The sequence below is a fragment of the Seriola lalandi genome, unplaced genomic scaffold (genome assembly GCF_002814215.2).
Source record: "Seriola lalandi dorsalis isolate HSWRI2012SDOR001 ecotype SW California unplaced genomic scaffold, Sedor1 jcf7180002054777, whole genome shotgun sequence".
NCBI lineage: Eukaryota > Metazoa > Chordata > Actinopteri > Carangiformes > Carangidae > Seriola > Seriola lalandi.
Window position 1 is genome coordinate 311,627 of NW_019525330.1, and position 18,929 is coordinate 330,555.

The 18,929-nt window shown below is 39.7% G+C and overlaps 1 protein-coding gene across 7 annotated transcripts in view; it reads left to right on the forward strand.

Annotated features, from left to right (window-relative positions):
* The first annotated feature begins 37 nt into the window (after nt 1-37).
* Nucleotides 38-18,929, forward strand: part of myo9b (myosin IXb) — a 28,289-nt gene continuing 9,397 nt past the window's right edge. For 3 of the 7 annotated variants that reach the window (XM_087179047.1, XM_087179049.1, XM_087179048.1), the window contains exons 1-25: nt 42-406; nt 691-1,525; nt 7,667-7,761; nt 7,972-8,034; nt 8,321-8,420; nt 9,556-9,656; nt 11,185-11,308; nt 11,626-11,715; nt 11,865-11,981; nt 12,084-12,218; nt 12,751-12,872; nt 13,495-13,636; nt 13,975-14,164; nt 14,429-14,504; nt 14,818-14,910; nt 15,034-15,073; nt 15,219-15,341; nt 15,618-15,698; nt 15,797-15,907; nt 16,042-16,164; nt 16,554-16,703; nt 16,949-17,094; nt 17,730-18,077; nt 18,325-18,406; nt 18,653-18,835. In XM_087179047.1, coding sequence (XP_087035173.1) covers nt 749-1,525; nt 7,667-7,761; nt 7,972-8,034; nt 8,321-8,420; nt 9,556-9,656; nt 11,185-11,308; nt 11,626-11,715; nt 11,865-11,981; nt 12,084-12,218; nt 12,751-12,872; nt 13,495-13,636; nt 13,975-14,164; nt 14,429-14,504; nt 14,818-14,910; nt 15,034-15,073; nt 15,219-15,341; nt 15,618-15,698; nt 15,797-15,907; nt 16,042-16,164; nt 16,554-16,703; nt 16,949-17,094; nt 17,730-18,077; nt 18,325-18,406; nt 18,653-18,835 — 3,612 coding nt within the window. In that variant the 5' untranslated portion in view covers nt 42-406; nt 691-748. Of the gene's footprint in view, nt 407-690; nt 1,526-7,666; nt 7,762-7,971; nt 8,035-8,320; nt 8,421-9,555; nt 9,657-11,184; nt 11,309-11,625; nt 11,716-11,864; nt 11,982-12,083; nt 12,219-12,750; nt 12,873-13,494; nt 13,637-13,974; nt 14,165-14,428; nt 14,505-14,817; nt 14,911-15,033; nt 15,074-15,218; nt 15,342-15,617; nt 15,699-15,796; nt 15,908-16,041; nt 16,165-16,553; nt 16,704-16,948; nt 17,095-17,729; nt 18,078-18,324; nt 18,407-18,652; nt 18,836-18,929 lie in introns of all 7 variants that reach the window. The other 4 variants (XR_015438404.1, XM_023425392.2, XM_087179046.1 and 1 more) reach the window with 4 other exon arrangements.

The following is an 18,929-nucleotide window of genomic DNA, read 5'->3' on the forward strand; positions in this document are numbered from 1 at the left end:
GTGTGTGTGTGTGTGTGTGTGTGTGTGTGTGTGTGTGTGTGTGTGTGTGTGTGTGTACGTGTGCGTGTGTGTGGAGAAATCTAGGAAGTAACGTTAGCCCAACTTTTCGACAGGGACAACAAGGAGGAGACGTTAATCCTCAATATCTCAAAGAAACTCTGATTTATTAGAGCAATGACGACGCCGAAATGGTGGGAAATAACTTTTTCATAATTTCAAACGGTGCGTAAGCAGTTTCCTGGCTCACCTTTTCTGGGAAGCTCAGGTGAAGGTTTTTTTTTCTTCCTGAAGTTGTGTGACTGGAGTTCGTTAACGCTAAACGGAGGTGCAGAAATTCGTATTTCCTCTTCGGTGTCGGGAGTATTTTTGGCTTTTAAAAATGAAATGAGTGTTTTTTTCTCGAAAGGTAAGACTTATTTTTACATTTTAGTCCAGTTTGACTCTTATTACTGTTTCACATGTCACCTGGCCGCGGGTGTAAGTGGGAATTGTTATGTGGACTATTGTTGATGCAGTAGCTATTTATATGTTGATACTTTGGATGGAAATGAGCGGAACAGGGAGACCTGTTTCAAGTCTTTTGTATAGCTTTTCAAAAGAAAAAAGCTTTTCAAACCAAAAAGCTTCATTTTACTGTAGTAAAGTTTAAAACTGGTAACATTTGGTAACATTATGTATGGGCTTCTACAGTGGATGCTGGCAGAGAGTTGGGGCAGTGAGTTATGCTGAAGCCTGTCTTTGTATCAGGATGAGCACTACAGATGGAGCTGGGGCCCCTGACCAGGATGGAGAGGCCCGTGTTGTGCAGATCTACCCTAGGGTGTCCCAGAACACTGCTGCCTACTGTCCCCTGCAGGTCAGCTTTGGGGACACGGTGAAGTCGGTCATCCACAATGCCGTGGTCACTCTGGGGCTGGACTCCAGCAAGATGTACCGCCTCCTAGAAGTCAGACAGGTCAGCGGAGAGGAGAGGCTGCTGGAAGCTGGTGACTGCCCTCTGGAGAGAGTCCTGCTGTGGCCACCACTGGCACAGAGGTGGCACCCTCAGAGCCAGGGATACCACTTCATCCTGCAGCAGCAGCAAGCCGACAATGGAGACAACCAAGAAGAAAACAGAGAGGACTATGATGACCTCTGCGACCTCCAATCTGTAACTGAGCAGAGTATTCTGGAGGTTTTACGCCAACGCTTCTACAAGTTAAAAATCTACACCTATGCCAGCAACATCCTTATTGCCATTAATCCCAATAAGTTCCTGCCTGTTTACTACAACCCCAAGTATGTCAAGATGTATGAGAACCAGCCACTGGGCAAACTAAGCCCTCATATATTTGCAATAGCAGACGTGGCCTTCCATACGATGCTGACCAGGCAGGTTAACCAGTGTATTGTTATATCTGGTGAGAGTGGCTCGGGGAAGACTGAAAGCAGCAGTTATCTCATCCACTGCCTGACTGCACTGAGCCAGAAGACGTACTCCACTGGGCTGGAACGGACCATCCTTGGAGCAGGACCGGTGTTAGAGGTAGGTGACTGTGAGGTGAAGGTGACCACTTCCTGATCCCACTGACACCCTCTTCTGATGTAGCGTTTCCCCTTGTGAACTTTGTAGAAGCAACAAGACTTCAAAGAGAGTTGCTCACTTCTGTAGTTTCTCACCATCTGAATCTGATATCAAGCACACACACAATTATTACCTTTTCATAACTCTTTGACCCAGATTCGATCCAAAATCAGTCAATCAAAATGTATCAACAACACTATGATTATGATGATCAAGCAAAACTGTCAAACAGTTCTGCTTCAAGGTTCTCAGATGATTGGATTTAATGCTGAATATGATTGCAAATAGAATATCTTTGTATTTTAACACAGTTGGTTGGACAAAACAATTTGAAAATGAGAAACATATTTGAAGACACTTGGATGGCTTTGGGAAATTTCTGAACATCTTTTGGGCCATATCCAGCTGTAAACCCTCAAAACTGGAGCTGCAACTAATGATTACATTCATTGATAATTGATTAATATGACAATGATAGTTCTCGATTAATTGTCTGTTCTGTCACAAAATAGTGAAAAACTGTCATCTCAACTTAAATGTGTTAGGGTTTTTTTTTTTTGCAATCAACAGCTCAAAACCAATGAGAATGTTTCACATTCGATTCAGTTCCAGATAAATTTAATTTGTTCAGAAAAATGCCACACCTTTTCTGGCTCCAGCTTCCTAAATATGAGTAGTTACTGCTTAATATTATTGCAAATTAAATATTTTTTTGAATTGTTTTGAGACTGTTGGTTGGTCAAAATAAGCAAGTTGAAGATACCCCTGGTGACTCTTTATTAAAAACAAATCTACATACAGTTCAGCTGCAAACCCTCTAAAATGTCTTTATCTGTCACATCACTAGAAACCAAATTGCTTGTGCTGGTGGTTTAAGAACCCCCAAAGGATGCTGGTGTTTTCAGTGTAGCTGACACAACTCAACACAAGTCCTTGATTGATTTTACAGAATGATTATCTTGCTGATTTAACTAGCTGATCTGCTTCTTATGAAAATATATACGAAGTGCCTGCTCTCGTCTCATAGGCTTATTTTTGACACGCTACTCACTATTGTGCAAAAACAGAAACTGGCAAATGAGGAAAGCATTCTCTTTATACAGGAAATGTATGCTAGAACTATGTGTTTTGCACTTCCTGCAAAAAAATAATTAGTGTAAATGACAATAACCATGAAAAGCTGTATCATCCACACCATGAAGGTCTCAGTGATGTTTTATTAGTTGTATATCTCTTAAGATAAACTGCAACAACTGATGATGATCATAAAGAGCCATAAACTTGTCCCAGTTTGACTAAGAAGGCGGCAAACCTGTGCTGCTGACCATGCTGAATTTTAATGAATGCAATAAATTCAAATATCAGCTTTTCCATAGTTTGTTTTGCGATATTTCTCACACATTCTGGATTTTCCCTCAAATTTTCTCAAATTGAGAAGCACAAACGTGCAAAAGTGTTTGTCAAGTGGGAATTCACACTTTTCTTTTTTTTTTTACCACATAGCTTAAATTTCACTCTCACAAATTTATGTTAAATGATGTCTCTGTTGTTTCTGTGGCTGTCACAGTAGCTCTGTCAATGAGTAGCAGAACGCCACATTCGCCCACGTCGCTGATATCTCTGCTTTCTGTTTCAGTTGTCTGTTGAATTACGAAACATGTTTAAAAAAATAACTGACACGAAACTAGGCCACATGCTTTTCTACGGAAATACCTGCCTCCTTGGAACTTTATAGGGGAAAAACACACTTTCTTTCTTTCTTTTTTCCTTTCTTTCTTTCTTTCTTTCTTTCTTTCTTTCTTTCTTTCTAAGTCTGTCTTAAGTGCTCAAGGCCTGAGAACAGATCATGAAGTGGGAAGCAAGGTATTAGTTGGTTTCAGTTCATTTAAAATATGGTATTCTGAAACAAAATCCCTTGTCATACTTGTTTTTGAAAGTGCTGTTTGTGGCTCTTCACTTAGCACCATTTAAATCTGCTCTGGCTACCAATACATAGAAACTGTGTAGGAACAGAAGGTGTGTGGAGACCTGTTGTACCAGAGTATTTCAGTACATTCTCTATCTATCAATAGACCATCTAACCTTTTACACAGACGATCCTGGCCAACTTGTTACAAATCACACCCCCACACACAATCCCAAGGGGCCGGCCTTTAATTAGACAGTGACTAAATTTGGATTCCTCCTTTGTCTAAAAAAGTCCAACAAGTTTTTCTTTTAAATAAGCAACAGCTTACGTATTTTTCTCTGTTAAATGATCTCACTGGCATTTTCTTGTTTTGTGCTCCCAAAAGGAAGAGATTTGACGTGAGGAATGAGAGTGTTTTTTTTTCTTAACTGGGAAAATGGGGAGCAAGCTTACTGCAGACAGAGACAGTCATGCTATAGCAGTTTGCCTGAGGTTTAACCTGAGGAAGCTACGCACAAGTGTTAAAACTAAAGCTGAATATCAATGGAGGTCAACCCGAGGCCTATTTCCAAGATTGCTTCCGTAGTAATGAGGCTCATTCGGTGTGTTAATCAGTTGTTAGGGGTTTTTATGGTTTTGTAGTTTCGCTGCTTTTTGTCGTCTTGGGATTTCCTCAATCATGAGTCACATCCTGCTATACTTGTTCTTTTTTTATCTGAAATCAAAAAGCATGACTTCTTTTTCTTTCCCTCTAATTTGTCATTAAAAGTTATCTCACAGAAACTAGGTGCGATTTTGAGCTCTGGTGCCAGAAAACCGCCACTGACTCATAAAGTATGTTGTATGTTTGTTTTTGTTTCTCAAACTAGGAAAAAACAATTTGCAGTTTTTAGCCAGCAAGTTATGGCACCTTGCTTTCATTAAGTATGGTGGTTGCCCCATTGACTGAGTGGTAGTTGCTGGAGCTTTTTGTTTGGTGGTGGTGTTGATCAGGAAGCAGAGTGCTAAACTCCACAGGGGGAATGTGCAGGGTGTTGCCTCTGAGGGAACACCAGAAAGAAAGGAGAAACAGGAACGTGTCAGAACAGGATCATCCAGTCTGCAGGCAACCCTACACAACAAAGTGTAATTCTCTTCCTCTCTCTCTCTTTCTGCTTCAACTCCATTCTCAAAAAAAGCACAGTTTCTCCCCCTCTTCTCCTTTTGTTAAGTTGTGTTTCAATTCAAGGGATCATAAATTCTTTCTAGTCTGCATTTGAAGAACATATTCATTCCCATTTCCCATATCCTGTCCCATTTAAAAGGCCTCCCCATATTCGACCAAGAAGTGCAGCTTTATTTTGTCTGAATTCATAGGATTCATTACTGGTGTGTCCTTTCTTGTCTTAAGTGTCCCATAATCCATTGCGTATCATTTGCATCAGTTGTTTTCAGTTGTGTTCAGAAGATCCTTGGTAACAACAACAACAAAGTCAGGAAATATCACATGATCATATAATTTAGTGATCATTGATAACTGGGGAATTTCCCAACCTTGGGTTTGGTATCCCCCCGAAGGACAATTAACAGGATAGGAATGGGAATGTAGTCTCAGATTTTTGGACCCCACTGTATGTCCAGGATAGAGGGATGTGAATGTTGTACTAATGCAAACCCTGGGTTTTTGAGACAAAGACTGAATAGAGGAACAAGAACAGAAAGCATGAACATGATAAATGAGGACTGATCATCATCCCTACATTCCCTCCAGCAGCATAGCTGAGTAGCAGCTTGTTTAGACTTCTGTTTGGGAGTGATAAAAAAGCAAATCAAGTTTTTCCAGCAGAAGTTTCTCTAGGTCCAGAGGTTGGTGGAGCAAGACTGTATTTCCCAGGCATGCAGCCACATGTCTTCTTTTATGTCCAGCTCTTTTTCCCACCGTTGTTTTTACAAAGTATGCAGTGTCCTTAGTCAGTGATCTGATGCCAGGGTAGAACTTTCTTATACTTAAAAGTTTTTCTGAGTTATAAGCATCAATACATATGTAAACAACGAATGCTGGTTCCCTTGGATAAGAACCTTTGCTAAATCAGTTTTTCAAAACGAATTATACACTTATCAATACCTCTGTTATTTCCCACCTTGTTGGTAGTTTTTTTGAAGCTGGATTCCTGGTAATAAACTTGGAAATTTTTGCTTTTGAGTGGTTTGCACATCTGCCTGAATGCATTAGTTGTTTGGGTCTCTGTAGAAGAGAGGCGGTTCTTCTGAGCCTATACATAGAGCGAGCCTATAGAAAGAAAGAAACAGGTGTTTGCCATGTCCCAGTTTAGGGTCTGGATCCCCTGAAGGATATGATTATAAAGGTGGGTCCTTCAGAGAATCTAGCCCCTGAACTTGGAAATGGCAAACACCTGTTTCCCTCTCTCTACCACATACCATCGTTGCTTTTATTCTCTCCACATTCCTTTCATTTTTGTCCTGCTACATCTGCATCTTCCTTTAGATAACTTTGATCGATCTGGTTGAAGGCGTGTTTGAGAAATCCCACACTTCAGTGTATTTACAAAATGTTCACTAGGAAAGGAACATTCCAGCCATTCAGTGCTGTACCTGCCAACGTGTGCACGGTACAGTATGCAGACCCGTCTCACTGTCTACATAGGCATTACCCTTGCGTGTTAAGACACGGCCCTCAGCATAGCTCAAACAGGAATGAAAGACAAGGATACATTTCGAAGCTGAAATTTGGATCAGTTTGGATTTTTCTTTTCCTTTGGGAAGGGTTAAAACTTGGGAAGTAGAAGCTGATCCAGAGTCATCAGAAGGTATTAAGCACTCATAATCCTGTATGTGTCATTTTACCCATTGCCTTTGCGTGGGTGGAGTCTGCTGTGTTATTGATAGTGAACCTTAGATACTGTTTCTATTGTGTCACAGAAAAACAATCCATGCAATGTTCCTGCAAGGTTTCCAACTAGTGATTATCGTATTTATGGATTATTCTGTCAAGGGCAACAAAATAATTGAATAATTGATTTAAAATAATAAAGCTGAAACAATTAGCTGATAAAGGTGTTATTCAACTATTTTGACAGTTGTCACCAATATCAGTTTGTAGTTGCAGCTTCCCCAGTAAAACGATTTGTCGCTTCTTTTTGTTTAATGTATTAGAAGCTAACTAATATCTTTTGGTTATTTAGGCTCTTGGTTGGACACAAGAACTTTTTCAAACAAACCGATGCATGTTTTTCCTGACATGTTTTGCACAGATCCATTTATCGATTATCTGAGAAAATGATTTATCGATAATGAAAATAATTATTAGTTGCAGCCCTATACATAAGACACAGAATAAAGCTGAAAATCCTCACGTTTTAGATGTGGGAACCAGCTAATGTTTGGCATTTTAACCTGATAAATACTCAATAATGAGTCAACTATTAAGCTAGTGGTCCGTTATCTGGTGTTTGCCTAAACAACTCATAGTTCCTTCCCAACAGCTGGTGCATTTCCCATATTTCCAATGTTAACGAGAGGCCATAGTGATAGTTTTGTACAAGTAGCCCTTTGTTGATCCTTGATTGATAATTTTCACTGAAATGTTAAAGACTTATCTTTTTAGCTTAACTTTCTCTTAAACCTATTTATTTATATATTTATTCGATATTTATTCTGATTTCAGTGATTTTACTGCTTCAAGCATGTATTCCCTGAAGGTGCTGTATATATAAAGCTTGATTTGATTATGGCGGTGTGTTTAAATATAACTTCTTGTCAATGTTTGTTAGCCTAGCAGCCCAGCATATGCAAAAGAATAATCATCATATCAAAAAACTAATAGATTTTCAAATTTATGCGATTGTATCTTCATGTTTCATAACATGAACATAACATTTTATAGTTCCCACTGTTATTGTACTTGCTGTATTGTCTCATTTGTCTTAATACTGATTAGTTTCCACATTTTATTTTAGACTTCACTCAATACAACATTAGTTCCCAGTTAGACCAACTTGATCTTTGCTGTTGCATAAGATTGCTCCCGGATACCATGCCCTGCAATCCACAAACCAAATTGATTTACTTGATAGCTCCTCTGCACAACAGACATTTACAGTGTTTAGGTCTGGGTGCCAGTGTCTGTGACAAACCTGCCCTTAAATTTGTCTGTTTATTTTAGTGAAAACTTATGTTCCCTGTGCTTCAAACAGGCCTTTGGCAACGCCAAGACCGCAGAGAATAACAACTCCAGCCGCTTTGGGAAGTTCATCCAGCTCAACTACCTGGAGAGCGGTGTCATCAGAGGGTGAGGCGCCAAGTTTTATTTCTCTCACCAACCTTCTGTACTCCTGTAGTGAATCTTAAAGGCTTCTACACAGCTGAGTTTATCTTGGTTGATATATTTGTTTAGTTTCACAGTTCATTTTTCTTCTTATGTCATATTTGGACAATGTTGGCAACCTCACCAAAGCTCCACAGGTCTTGTTGACATTCCCTGCTTGTGTGTCTCTTGTAGGGCAGTTATTGAGAAGTACCTACTCGAAAAGTGCCGCCTGGTGTCCAGAGATAAGAGAGAGAGGTATAATGACGACTCACTTAAATGGCATTTCAAATCCTCAGAGAAACACTGATAATTTGCATTTTAATTCAAAATCTGGGCATGGAAATTAGTCTCTCCTGTCTGATAACAACCTTTGTCACACTATCACCAATTTGTACTTGCAGCCTGATCTGTTGTAAAGGCCATTAAAAGCAGACCGCACACAAAACACACCTTTACAGCTCCCTGTGCCGTGAAAGTTTGAAATGAAATCTGCATGAGACCTAATTAACTGTATCTGCGCTCTGTGGCCTCTGACCAGCAGGAACTACCACGTGTTCTACTACCTGCTAGTGGGAGCGTCCAAAGACGAGCAGGAGGAATTTCATCTGTTAAAGCCACAAGATTATCTCTACCTCAAGCAGGTACCTTTGATCCACATTCTCTACAGCAGCAGTCAGGGAGGACAGGGAGGACTAGCATAGGGCGCGATGTGTCATTTGGTGTTATCAAATGGGGGAAAACCAGTGGTAGATGTTTTATAGAAAGAGAACCACCGTATCTTGAAAATCTCAACAGTAAATTATAGCATATCAAAGCCCTCCCTGTGCAGTGGATAAACAGACACTCACATAAAACTATAAAACTGCTCTTCAGGCTGCAGTGCACCTGTTTTCCTCCCAAATCATTTTATTATCATGACAATTTAAGAACATGTTGGCCTCTAACATGTTTATTAAGGTTTCAGTGAACATACTGACACTTTAAAAGTTTTTGCTGTCATTTGATTGAACTCAGGTGTGGACTAAAAAATGCTGGTTGGTCTCTGTCTGGTTTCTGGTGTTTTTGATTCAATTAATGTGACACTGCAACATTAACTACCATGAATTTCCTCTGTCATTCCAGTTGAGGACATGTTGTCGCCTTTTTTGTTGTTTGTAGCTTTTCATTATTTATTAATGGATGCGTTTCAGGTGAAGTCATGAGTCATGGCTAATGCTCATAATAAGCTGTATTTCTCTTTAATTTCCCTTGCTCACACACTATAAAATATATTAAATATAAAGAAAGCCTCTGAGTTGTGTGAGGTGCAATGTAATTTGCTGTTAGTGACACTGAATTAAATTTCTAGGTTTGTGTATCCCTGATGATGCAGAAGGAGTCAACTCAACAGCATAACTGTTTCCAGTCTTCAGCTTTGGAAACTGAATTACAGGTGTCAACACAGCCTGGCAAATGTAAACTAATCAAAGCAAGTCAATGTTTTCATAGAGCACACTGAAAAACAAGCGGTTTACAGAGAGATGGTGGGTGAAAAATCAATAGAGTATGAGATCATTTGGATAAATTTATGGAAACACAAAAGGTGTTTTTCACAGAACTAATGCATAATACAAACCAGTGTGACCAGTCAAAAAGGTGAAGAAGAGAGACTATTCAGTTGATCTCTTTTCTAAAATATTGATTATGTGTGGACAGTTTAGATTGACATGAGATCTCTGTGGCTATGCTTAACATTCACCCCTGTCTCTTTCCATGTCCTCTCTGATTATCCTGCAGCAACACCTCCAAATAGATGATGAGGAGAAATTCAGGCAGGAGTACAAGAGGCTCCATCAAGCTATGGAAATGGTCGGCTTCTTGGCCTCCACCAAGAAACAGTATGTATGGTTCGGATAATAAACAACACAAGTGAAATGCTGCAGGCTGGAGTCAAACGGTGTATACTTACCTTTTTAGGGAAAGTCAACAAAAGATTAATTGCATCGTTGTAAGAGGTGCTTGCATAACAAATGTTACTTGGAAATGTCCAGTGCTTAAACAAAGTGTTTGCAAATAATAATTAGCTTGTCATTCAATTAGCTCGGGAATTTTCATCAAGGACAGAACCGTACATGCCAGAGGGTTTGGAGCAAATATTATTACATTACAACTCACATACTTGGTCCTCTAAAAGGGTGAAGAAGGCTAAGAAATATTTACTGTACGCAGTCCAGCACCGTTTCATTTTTCAGTCAGACAGTGTTCGCAGTCTTTACATTGACGTTGCACAGTTTTGAGTTAGCTGTACCAATCTAAAGACTGTGCAGGTTGGATAACTGGTGTGCATTTTAACTAAAGAGTGTCTAAAAGTTTCTGCTTTCTTTACTGGTGTCAATAACAGGTCAGGGCTTGTCAAGGCAAGCGAGAGAAAATGCACCAAGCATGTCGGCAAGTGCACGACAGCCTTGGGACACATCGTACACATAGCAGTGCTAGCAGCATAGTTTGTAACCTGTTCAGCTTGGTCCCTCTGGTGAATAACCACAATAAAGCTGTAACTGTTCATGTGAATCACTCTACACAGCAAAGTAAATATAAACAGTCTATAATGGCATATATTCCTTACATGATGAACTAATTCAGTAACTCTTGACCATGTACAGCTTGTTTTAGGCTTTGTTCCCTAAAGTAGCAGATGAGATATATCAATATAGAAAAATAGCAAACATTAATATCATCAACTATTCACTACTTCTAGCTACTACAGTCCTAGATGTGCTTGCTCAAAGTCAACACTGATATGTTTATATCAACAGAGAAATGTTTGGTGTACCAGACACTTGTTACTTGGCAAGAAATGCACAAGTTTCACATCAGCTGAGTTGTTTCTGGCAAGGCTGTAAACAGCAAAAAAAGAAAGAAAGACAGAAAGATATCAAAAGATACAAAAGTCAGTATAAACTATGTATGAGAGTGTGAGAAATGTTATCAGGCATAATAAAGTTAGAGCATGCTAAACTGGAGCCTGAAAACGTAATCCCAATATGAAACAAGTCTCTCAAATTTGTTGTTGAACTGGATTGTGTAATATAAACCTTTCACAAACTTCACTAAAAAACAACTGTGCTTTTTAAAAGTTAAAATTCTAAATTATATACGTATCTGCTCCAAGCTACGTCACTCCTGTTGCTAGCAAACAAATTACTAAGTACTTAAACACAAAATCAGTGAGGCTGATCAGTGATAAAAATGTTTATTCAAAAAACAACCACGCTCCATTTAATCAGGGTGGAATTTAGCACTGCATTCAGCTGTCCTCCTCGTCCACATTATGCTACAACTGAGGACCTCCAGTATAGCTGCCAGGTGTGCTATGCCATCTAAAAGCCACTTATGCCATATGTTTGTGTGTCTTTGTACCTGCAGCATATTTTCCATCCTCTCTGCCATCCTCCACCTTGGCAATGTGACGTTCACAGTCTCAGAGGACACTCAGGACCTGGAGGTCGGACCTGCTGAAGTCTTGTGTACACTGTCTGGCCTGCTCAAGGTATGTTCCTGAAGCTGGAGTTATTATATACACCAGAAATCTGCACTTCATTTCTAGTGTTGTGTTACCTCAACAAAACCCTATACTTCAGATGAAATCCCAATAACAATGAGTGAGAAAATATTCTCACTCATTGAGCAGAGCAACCCACTAAAGATCATCACTACACCTAAAATGCCATTCTGAATTGTTTCAAAACGAACGCTTGTCTAATACAGTAGTTGTTAGTCAGATTAATGATGTATTAATACATCAATAATGTATTACTGTATTGTAGAGTTGTCTCTCACAATTTTCTTCTCTTTATTTATCTCTAGGTGAAAAAGGAGCTGCTGGTTGAGGCTTTGATCAAGAGGAGAGTAGTGGTCGCCAAGGCCAGCACAGTTTCAAAGTACACACTACAACAGGTATAGAGTTTAAATTTAGTATTAGGGCTGCCACCTAAAGTTTCCTTTAGGGTTGAGAAAACTGTTTGGTGTTATAGTCTTATTGTGCATTAACTATGAGACTGAGCTGAGTTTGTGATTTGCTCTGTTTGATGTTTCTGTGCATACAGGCCTCCAAAGTGCGGGACTCCATGGCTAAGTCTTTATACAGTGCTCTGTTTGACTGGATCATCCTTCACATCAACCATGCAATGCTCAACAGACGAGACATGGAGGAGTCAGTCTCTGTAAGTCACTCATAAGTATTAATGAAATGCATTATCACATTGCCAGTATACCACCTGTTGTATGTTTGTTATGAATTGTCCTGTTTGCTGTTTTGTTTTCAGTGTTTGTCCATCGGTGTCTTGGATATGTTTGGATTTGAGAACCTCCAGACAAACAGTTTTGAGCAGCTGTGCATCAACTACACCAATGAGAAACTGCAGTATTATATCAACCACAACATCTTCAAGCTTGAGCAAGTGGGTATATTTAAAGATAAGTTCAGCTTTTCTCAGTTGTTTTCTTTTTCAGTTTCTTTTTCCATCACATTTGCATGAACTTGACACAGCTGGAGCTTTTTATCTTCCCTGTTTTCTTTGTACACTGTGGATTTAGTCACCTCAGGGCCCGAAAATCCTGGAAAAATCTAACAATATCTGAAATTATATTAACAAAATTGCAGATACAAATAACGACAGATACACTGCAGTGTTTTACATCATGAAGTCAGCTCCAACAGTCCTTTAAGTGCTGACAAAACTTGATGTTTTCAGTTATTTGTATTTCTTTTTTTTCTTTATTATTTTCAAATCCAGTTGGCAATAAGGAGTCTTAAAACTTGCAGGCACTATCATTATATGTTAACTGTCTGTTCATTATGTTTCTCATTGGCTTTATTCCAGTATGTGCTGTTTGTCTGTTACTATTACCTCACTGCATCTGTGCCACAGAGTCAAATTCATTTACATTTACTTCATCTAATTATGTGATTGTGATTAAAAAATGTTCCAGGAGGATTATGTGTCTGAAGGCCTCACTTGGCAAAACATCGACTGCACTGACAACAGTGGCTGCATTCAGCTGATCAGCATGAAATCAACTGGACTCTTTGACCTGCTGGATGAGGAGAGCAAGTACGTGAACTTCGCCTGTAACATTTCACATGCCTTCATTTTCCACATTAAACATTTCATGGTTATGTTACATGGGTCAAAGAAATCAAGGCAAACGCAAAACACATTTAAATATGACGTAGTGAAAAAATTGGCCAGCCTGGCTATTACAATAAACACTTAAACAAAGGGAACAATTATGGCAATTGTACTGTATTATCACAGCTGTGTCTGGTTATATTGTGATTCATGATCTGTTTATACACCAATCTCCACTTGTGGATATCCACAGGAGAAGTCATAGTTATTAACAAATGCATCATAACTTAGTAAGCATAATTATTAATTAATTTCTTAAATTTATATTTTTTCTGAAAAAAAGCTTCAAATTTGCTAAATCTGTATAACAGAACTGTAATATCATCATGTCATCGTTTCATGGGAATAATAACTAGATGATATGGAGTTATTGCTCCAGGGTTCTCTGCCTCTTTAGTTTGTCAATTGTTCAATTGAATAAAGCAGCAGTTTCAGTTGCTGTTCACATGCTCTGTTTTTTTGTTTTTTTGAATCAGTCTCATTTTCTTTCTCAGATATCATAGGTTGAAAGGGATATTTTGTCATTCTCTCTGTGTATCTTCAGCCTCCCTCAGGGCACAGATGAAACCCTGTTGGACAAACTGACGCAGCAGCATCAGGACAACCCACTCTTTGTAGCCTCTCCAAGTACAAACCCGATTTTTGCCATCCAACACTTTGCTGGGAGTGTTGAATATCACATCAAGGTGGAGTATTAGTCCTGCACTGCAAACATCCATATTCTACAGAGTAAATCACAATTTCCCCAGCTACATTTGAAATTCAGTAAATGCACTTTCCATCATTCCACTGTAACATAGTGTTGATCTGCTGTGGCCTTGTTAGATAAACCAGTGTGGGAAAAACCTGGAAAATCAATGTGAACTAAGTGAATGATTAATGCTGCTCCCTCCCCTAAGAAGACTGGATTTATTGTGGAGTTTCTAATGTAATGAATGTGGGGCGCCACAGATTCTCTTTTGTATAACTACAAGCAACAGTAAAAGTATTCATCATATTAATCATGATTGTTGTTGTTTTTCAGGACTTCAGAGAGAAAAACACAGAGCACATGCGTCCTGAAGTCGTATCTCTTCTACGGAGTAGTGAGCGAGCGTTCTTGCATCACCTGGTTGCATCCAGCCCTCAGGCGCTGTTCAGATGGGGCATCCTTCGAGCCACCATTCGCATCCTCACAGTGTTCAAAAACATGGGACGCCAGCGGGCAGAACAGTGTAGGTAGCTTTAGTTACTAACTGAGCCTCATTTTCAGCTGCAACCAGCAGCTAAACAACTCACTCTTGTTAATCCCAAACTGTCGACTTGACTGTGGATATGTTTTTGCTGGAGAAAAGCTGGTTACAGCTTATCAGGAATTACACATTTGTTTAGCTGACTTTTTTCTGAATGACTCAGCCAGCCTCTTCACCATCAGCACTTTTTTATTTTTTCTTCTTCTGTGCAACGTTCTGATGATTATATATGTATCGTCACCACAGTGGCTGCCAGACGAAGCTCCCGCAAAACCCTCAAGGAAATGAAACAGCGCAGCAGCACTGTGGACCGACTATCCAGGTAAATGTAGTACACTGGTGTGTTCATAGTGGATTTTACTGCATGTGTCTCTCTTTCACTTTCATTTTAATTTTGATACTACCAAATGTATTCAGACTGACCATGGGTCTTGAATAAACCAGGTATTTTCTTTTTAGGCTATTACCAACTGATTCTGAACCGTCTCCTGTATTTAGTCTCAGTTAGTTAGTTAAGCCGTCTTTATTCAACAAATTTCATAAATACATTCACAAATCTTTTTAGAAATAGAGAGGGATGAGTGCATATCTTACCATTCATTTTAAAGTTGTAATACTTCTCCTGACATTTACAGCAACAGCCTGACTCTGGATTTCTCCTTTGATCACTCTGATGATCATCCTCTTGATGTGTTTGAAGACATCTTTGCCAATTATGAAAAGAGAAAGTAAGTGCGCCCATGCCTTTAATCAAAGCGCACTGGTGGTTATATGTTATGCTTCAACTCTTCTCATGATATTTCCAGACCTATATGTTGTATGGAGACTCATTTTTTGTGTATTTTCTGCAGGAAGAGCAGAGGCGGTCGACAGAAGCAGGTCATTCCAAAGGTAAAGTGTCAGTAAAGGGCGTAGTGTTGGTGAAGCATGCTTTATAATTCATTTCAACAGCAGAACTTAAAATTAGATGTTTTGTTTTAGACCTTGAGTTGGGTTCTTAGATGTATCTTGTTCTTGTTCTTGTTTTTTCAAACAGAACCTCATGGATTTGCGCTCCCTCCAACATATTGTTGGTCTCACTGCCCACGACCGAACCAGCAAATCCATCTTCCACCCTCAGCAGAGAACAAAGCTATCTACAGTCAGCACTCAGTTTCAGGTTTGTCTTCTTCTTGTTAGTGTAACTTTGCTGATTATTATTTTTCTACTTCATGATACCAACTTGAATCATATGTAGTAAGTAAAGTGTCATTACAAAATGAAATATCCTCCATGTATCTAAAGTGATGCTGACTTCTGTCAGCTGATACCTCACATCTATCCATGAAAATAGGAATTGTCCAAACTATACGTTTATGGTAAAAGAATAATTAATGCTTCATAGTCTGCTTTTTTTAAATCAACCACTACTCACTGCACCTGATGTATCACACAGGCCTCACTAAGAAGGCTGATGGAGACGATTGAAAAAGCGGACCCTTTCTTCATTTTCTGTGTTCGCTCCAACGCTGAAATGGTAACGTGTATGAATCTGTCACATTGTCCTGGTAAATTTAGTCCTACATGCTGGACTGGCTAACACAGTTTATCCCTGTGGAAATGTTGTTTTTACAGAAGGAGCTGCACTTTGATGATGAACTTGTGCTACAGCAAATCAGGTACACAGGCATGCTGCAGATGGTTCACATCCAGAAGTCTGGCTACAGTGCCAAATACACATTTATGGTAAGATGAATATAAATGTCCAGACATACTAAATATTTATAAGGAATTTGAAATAAAACAGACAACTAACACTTGTATGTCAGTGAGAAGAAAGTTAACTTGCATTTCTTATACTGTTTTTCTCTTGATAACAGGAATTTGTTGACAAGTTCAGGATGTTGCTCCCAAAAGGTGCAACGGCAACTCCTGAGCACATAACCAAACTGTTTGAGAGGATGAAACTGGATAAGTCCACCTACCAAATAGGAAAAACCAAGGTTAATTATATCCTTAGTATTTTATGACGATCATTATGGCTCAGTACAGCCCTGTGTATTAGAATGGCCAGAGGATAAAAGTAGTGTTGCCATGGTCAGGACACTGGGGTCATTTACCTGTGTTTCTGTAATGGGTTTTGGATTTACATTGTTCTAAAATGACATGATATGCAGGACTTTTGTGAACATTAAAATGTCTCTTAAAGTAAACTGCTTTATTGTCACCTACTAAAAACAGGAAAGGGCTCATTTCATGCTTTACATAAAGTGCACTTAAAAGTCACATCAGTAATGTACACAGTAAAACATTATAGTGACTACACAGGACAACTGCGCCTCCTTCTTTGATCTCATCTCGTGCTTTGTATGCCTCCATTTCATCTACTCAGGTGTTCCTCAAGCAGAAGGAGAAGCAGCTGCTCCAAGACACTCTTAACAAAGAGGTGATGCGTCACATCATCATACTGCAGCGCTGGTTCCGTACCTGTCTGATAAGATTGCACTTTGTGCAAAAGAGAGACGCCACATTAATAATACAGGTACACTTTATATTAAAACATGCTTTAGATAAAAAAAGATACTTTCAGAAATCTCCTTAGGGGGACTGCTAGACAGATATTGGTGGTAGATATTGTGACATTACCAATTCACCCATACATGTATATGAAACTTCACTAGTTATAATAGTATTCATTTTCAGAGTTAAAACTGGATAAAGTGACCAAAAATGAATTAACAAACATGACAGCCGACAGAAGTTGACCGAGGATTTCTGTTGTTTCAGAGGAGCTGGCGTGAGTTTTATGAGAATCACAACCGAGCTGCTACAGTGATCCAGACTGCTTGGAGGACTTCCTTAAAGAGGTCAAAGGAGCAGTGTGAGGAGGAGGATGACAAGGAGACGTCGAACACCCGGCTTGGACGGGACAGGTATACATACAACTATACTGTTTGCACTGTAGGAGCACCAGCTGCTCCTGTTGAATAAACATGTCACTCAAGTAGAGGTGAACTTGTTTTAGAGTAGAAGCCAACACATACCCTGTATTATAGACTCCATCTGAACATGTAAAGTGTAAATATTGAGTCCATTTCGTTAGCATAACATGACAGGCGCACTGTGTTAATGTGCAGCATGTAAGCGCGCTGTTTACCCAACCTGACTGACTTACAGCACTTAGAAAAGCCACATATATAAGCACAGTTTGGCTGAATGTGTTAAACTTTGAAAAAGCTATGTTCATTTTAAGCCACATGCTCAGTGTCAAAAAACATCCAGGAGTTTTTGCAACTTGATTGAAGGGCCTTTACTCAGCACTTAGACATTACACTGATTGCATAGATTTCAATTCACACTTTAGATTGATCTTTCACTCTACACTCTCAACGCCACATTTTTAATTCGACATGTTTGTCTGACAGTAAATGTTGTGTTCAGTGGGTTATATGCAACAGAATGTTATTCAAAGAAAATTAGATTCTGAATAGATAATAAACCATTACCATTTATATTATGGATACAATTGCTTTGATGCCAGTCTAATGTAACTTTTTTTACATGACAGCTTGACCAAAAAAGAGTTAAAGAGGCAGCATAAGGTGGAGCTCAGCCCCGGCAGGAACCAGCAGCTCGATTCAGTCAATGGCCAGTCTGCACAGAGGGACCAAAGTAGAGAGAAACGAGGATCCCCTCCGCCTCTGAATAGACCCCTCTCCCTCCCTCTGGACACTAAAGTTGGCAGTGATGATCACTCCACCAGCCCCTCTACGAGCAGCTCGCTTCAGCGTTACAAAGACATGGGGGGCATTAAGGAGAAGGCCGAGAAGTGGAGGGGAAGACAGAGCGAGGGCGAACCGACAGACGAATCGAGTCCGGAAGTACGACGCAGAGAAAATAGGAAAGATGAGTTTTAGTAAGTTTCTCAGGTTCTGGATTCATCAGCCATCATATATGCAACAAGCTCTTTCAATAATGAGCTTTCTTTGTGTTTCAATAATCTGAACATGTGTTTCTATTTTTCTGTGTAGTGTGTCTATCTCATGATAACATTGTTACATCTTAAAATGTATATCCTGATGCTATTACCGGTAAATGCAAAGTGTCTTATTTTAGTCCCACAATAATACACAGTTCTGCTCTTGTTTCCATCTGAAAATCAGCCGCAAAGGGAAGTCCATGTCTGCCGATGAACTGTCCAAGATCAGCTCATCAGGCTCTGACAGCTCACCTTCTACCAATGAGGTAACCTTTGACCTTGTGTTATTAGACAATACAAAGCAGTGTGACTGCATCTTGAACTAGTTTTTCCTTCATAGTTGTTGTTTTCCTTTTACAACAAATAATTTTGGTTTTGGTTTTTCTAAGTGCTGTAGTTGTATGTACTGAAAACTTATGTGAAGCCTACAAAGCCATGAATGGAGGTTCGGTACACATGAATCAAAGAAGGCCTCCCAGTCTGTGCCTCATCACCTTTCCTGGCCCAATTAGGTCAGGGTGCGCCTCCGCAAGCAGCCCAAACGCAAGCGGCGCTTAGCCTACGCCCGCAGCGGTTTGATGATTAACTTTGGGGGCTCCAAGGAGAGCGAGTACTGGAGCTTTCCACTGCCTCCCATCAGCCCCCATCTGGCCAGTCTGAAGAGCTCGGCCAGTAGTGTGGATGTCCGGGTCAAGGTACTGACCGAATGGATTTTTTGACCGACAATGACTCTCCTGTGCATGCAGGCCTTGCATGTGTGTGCCCCACATGGATCGAAGGTTTCATTGT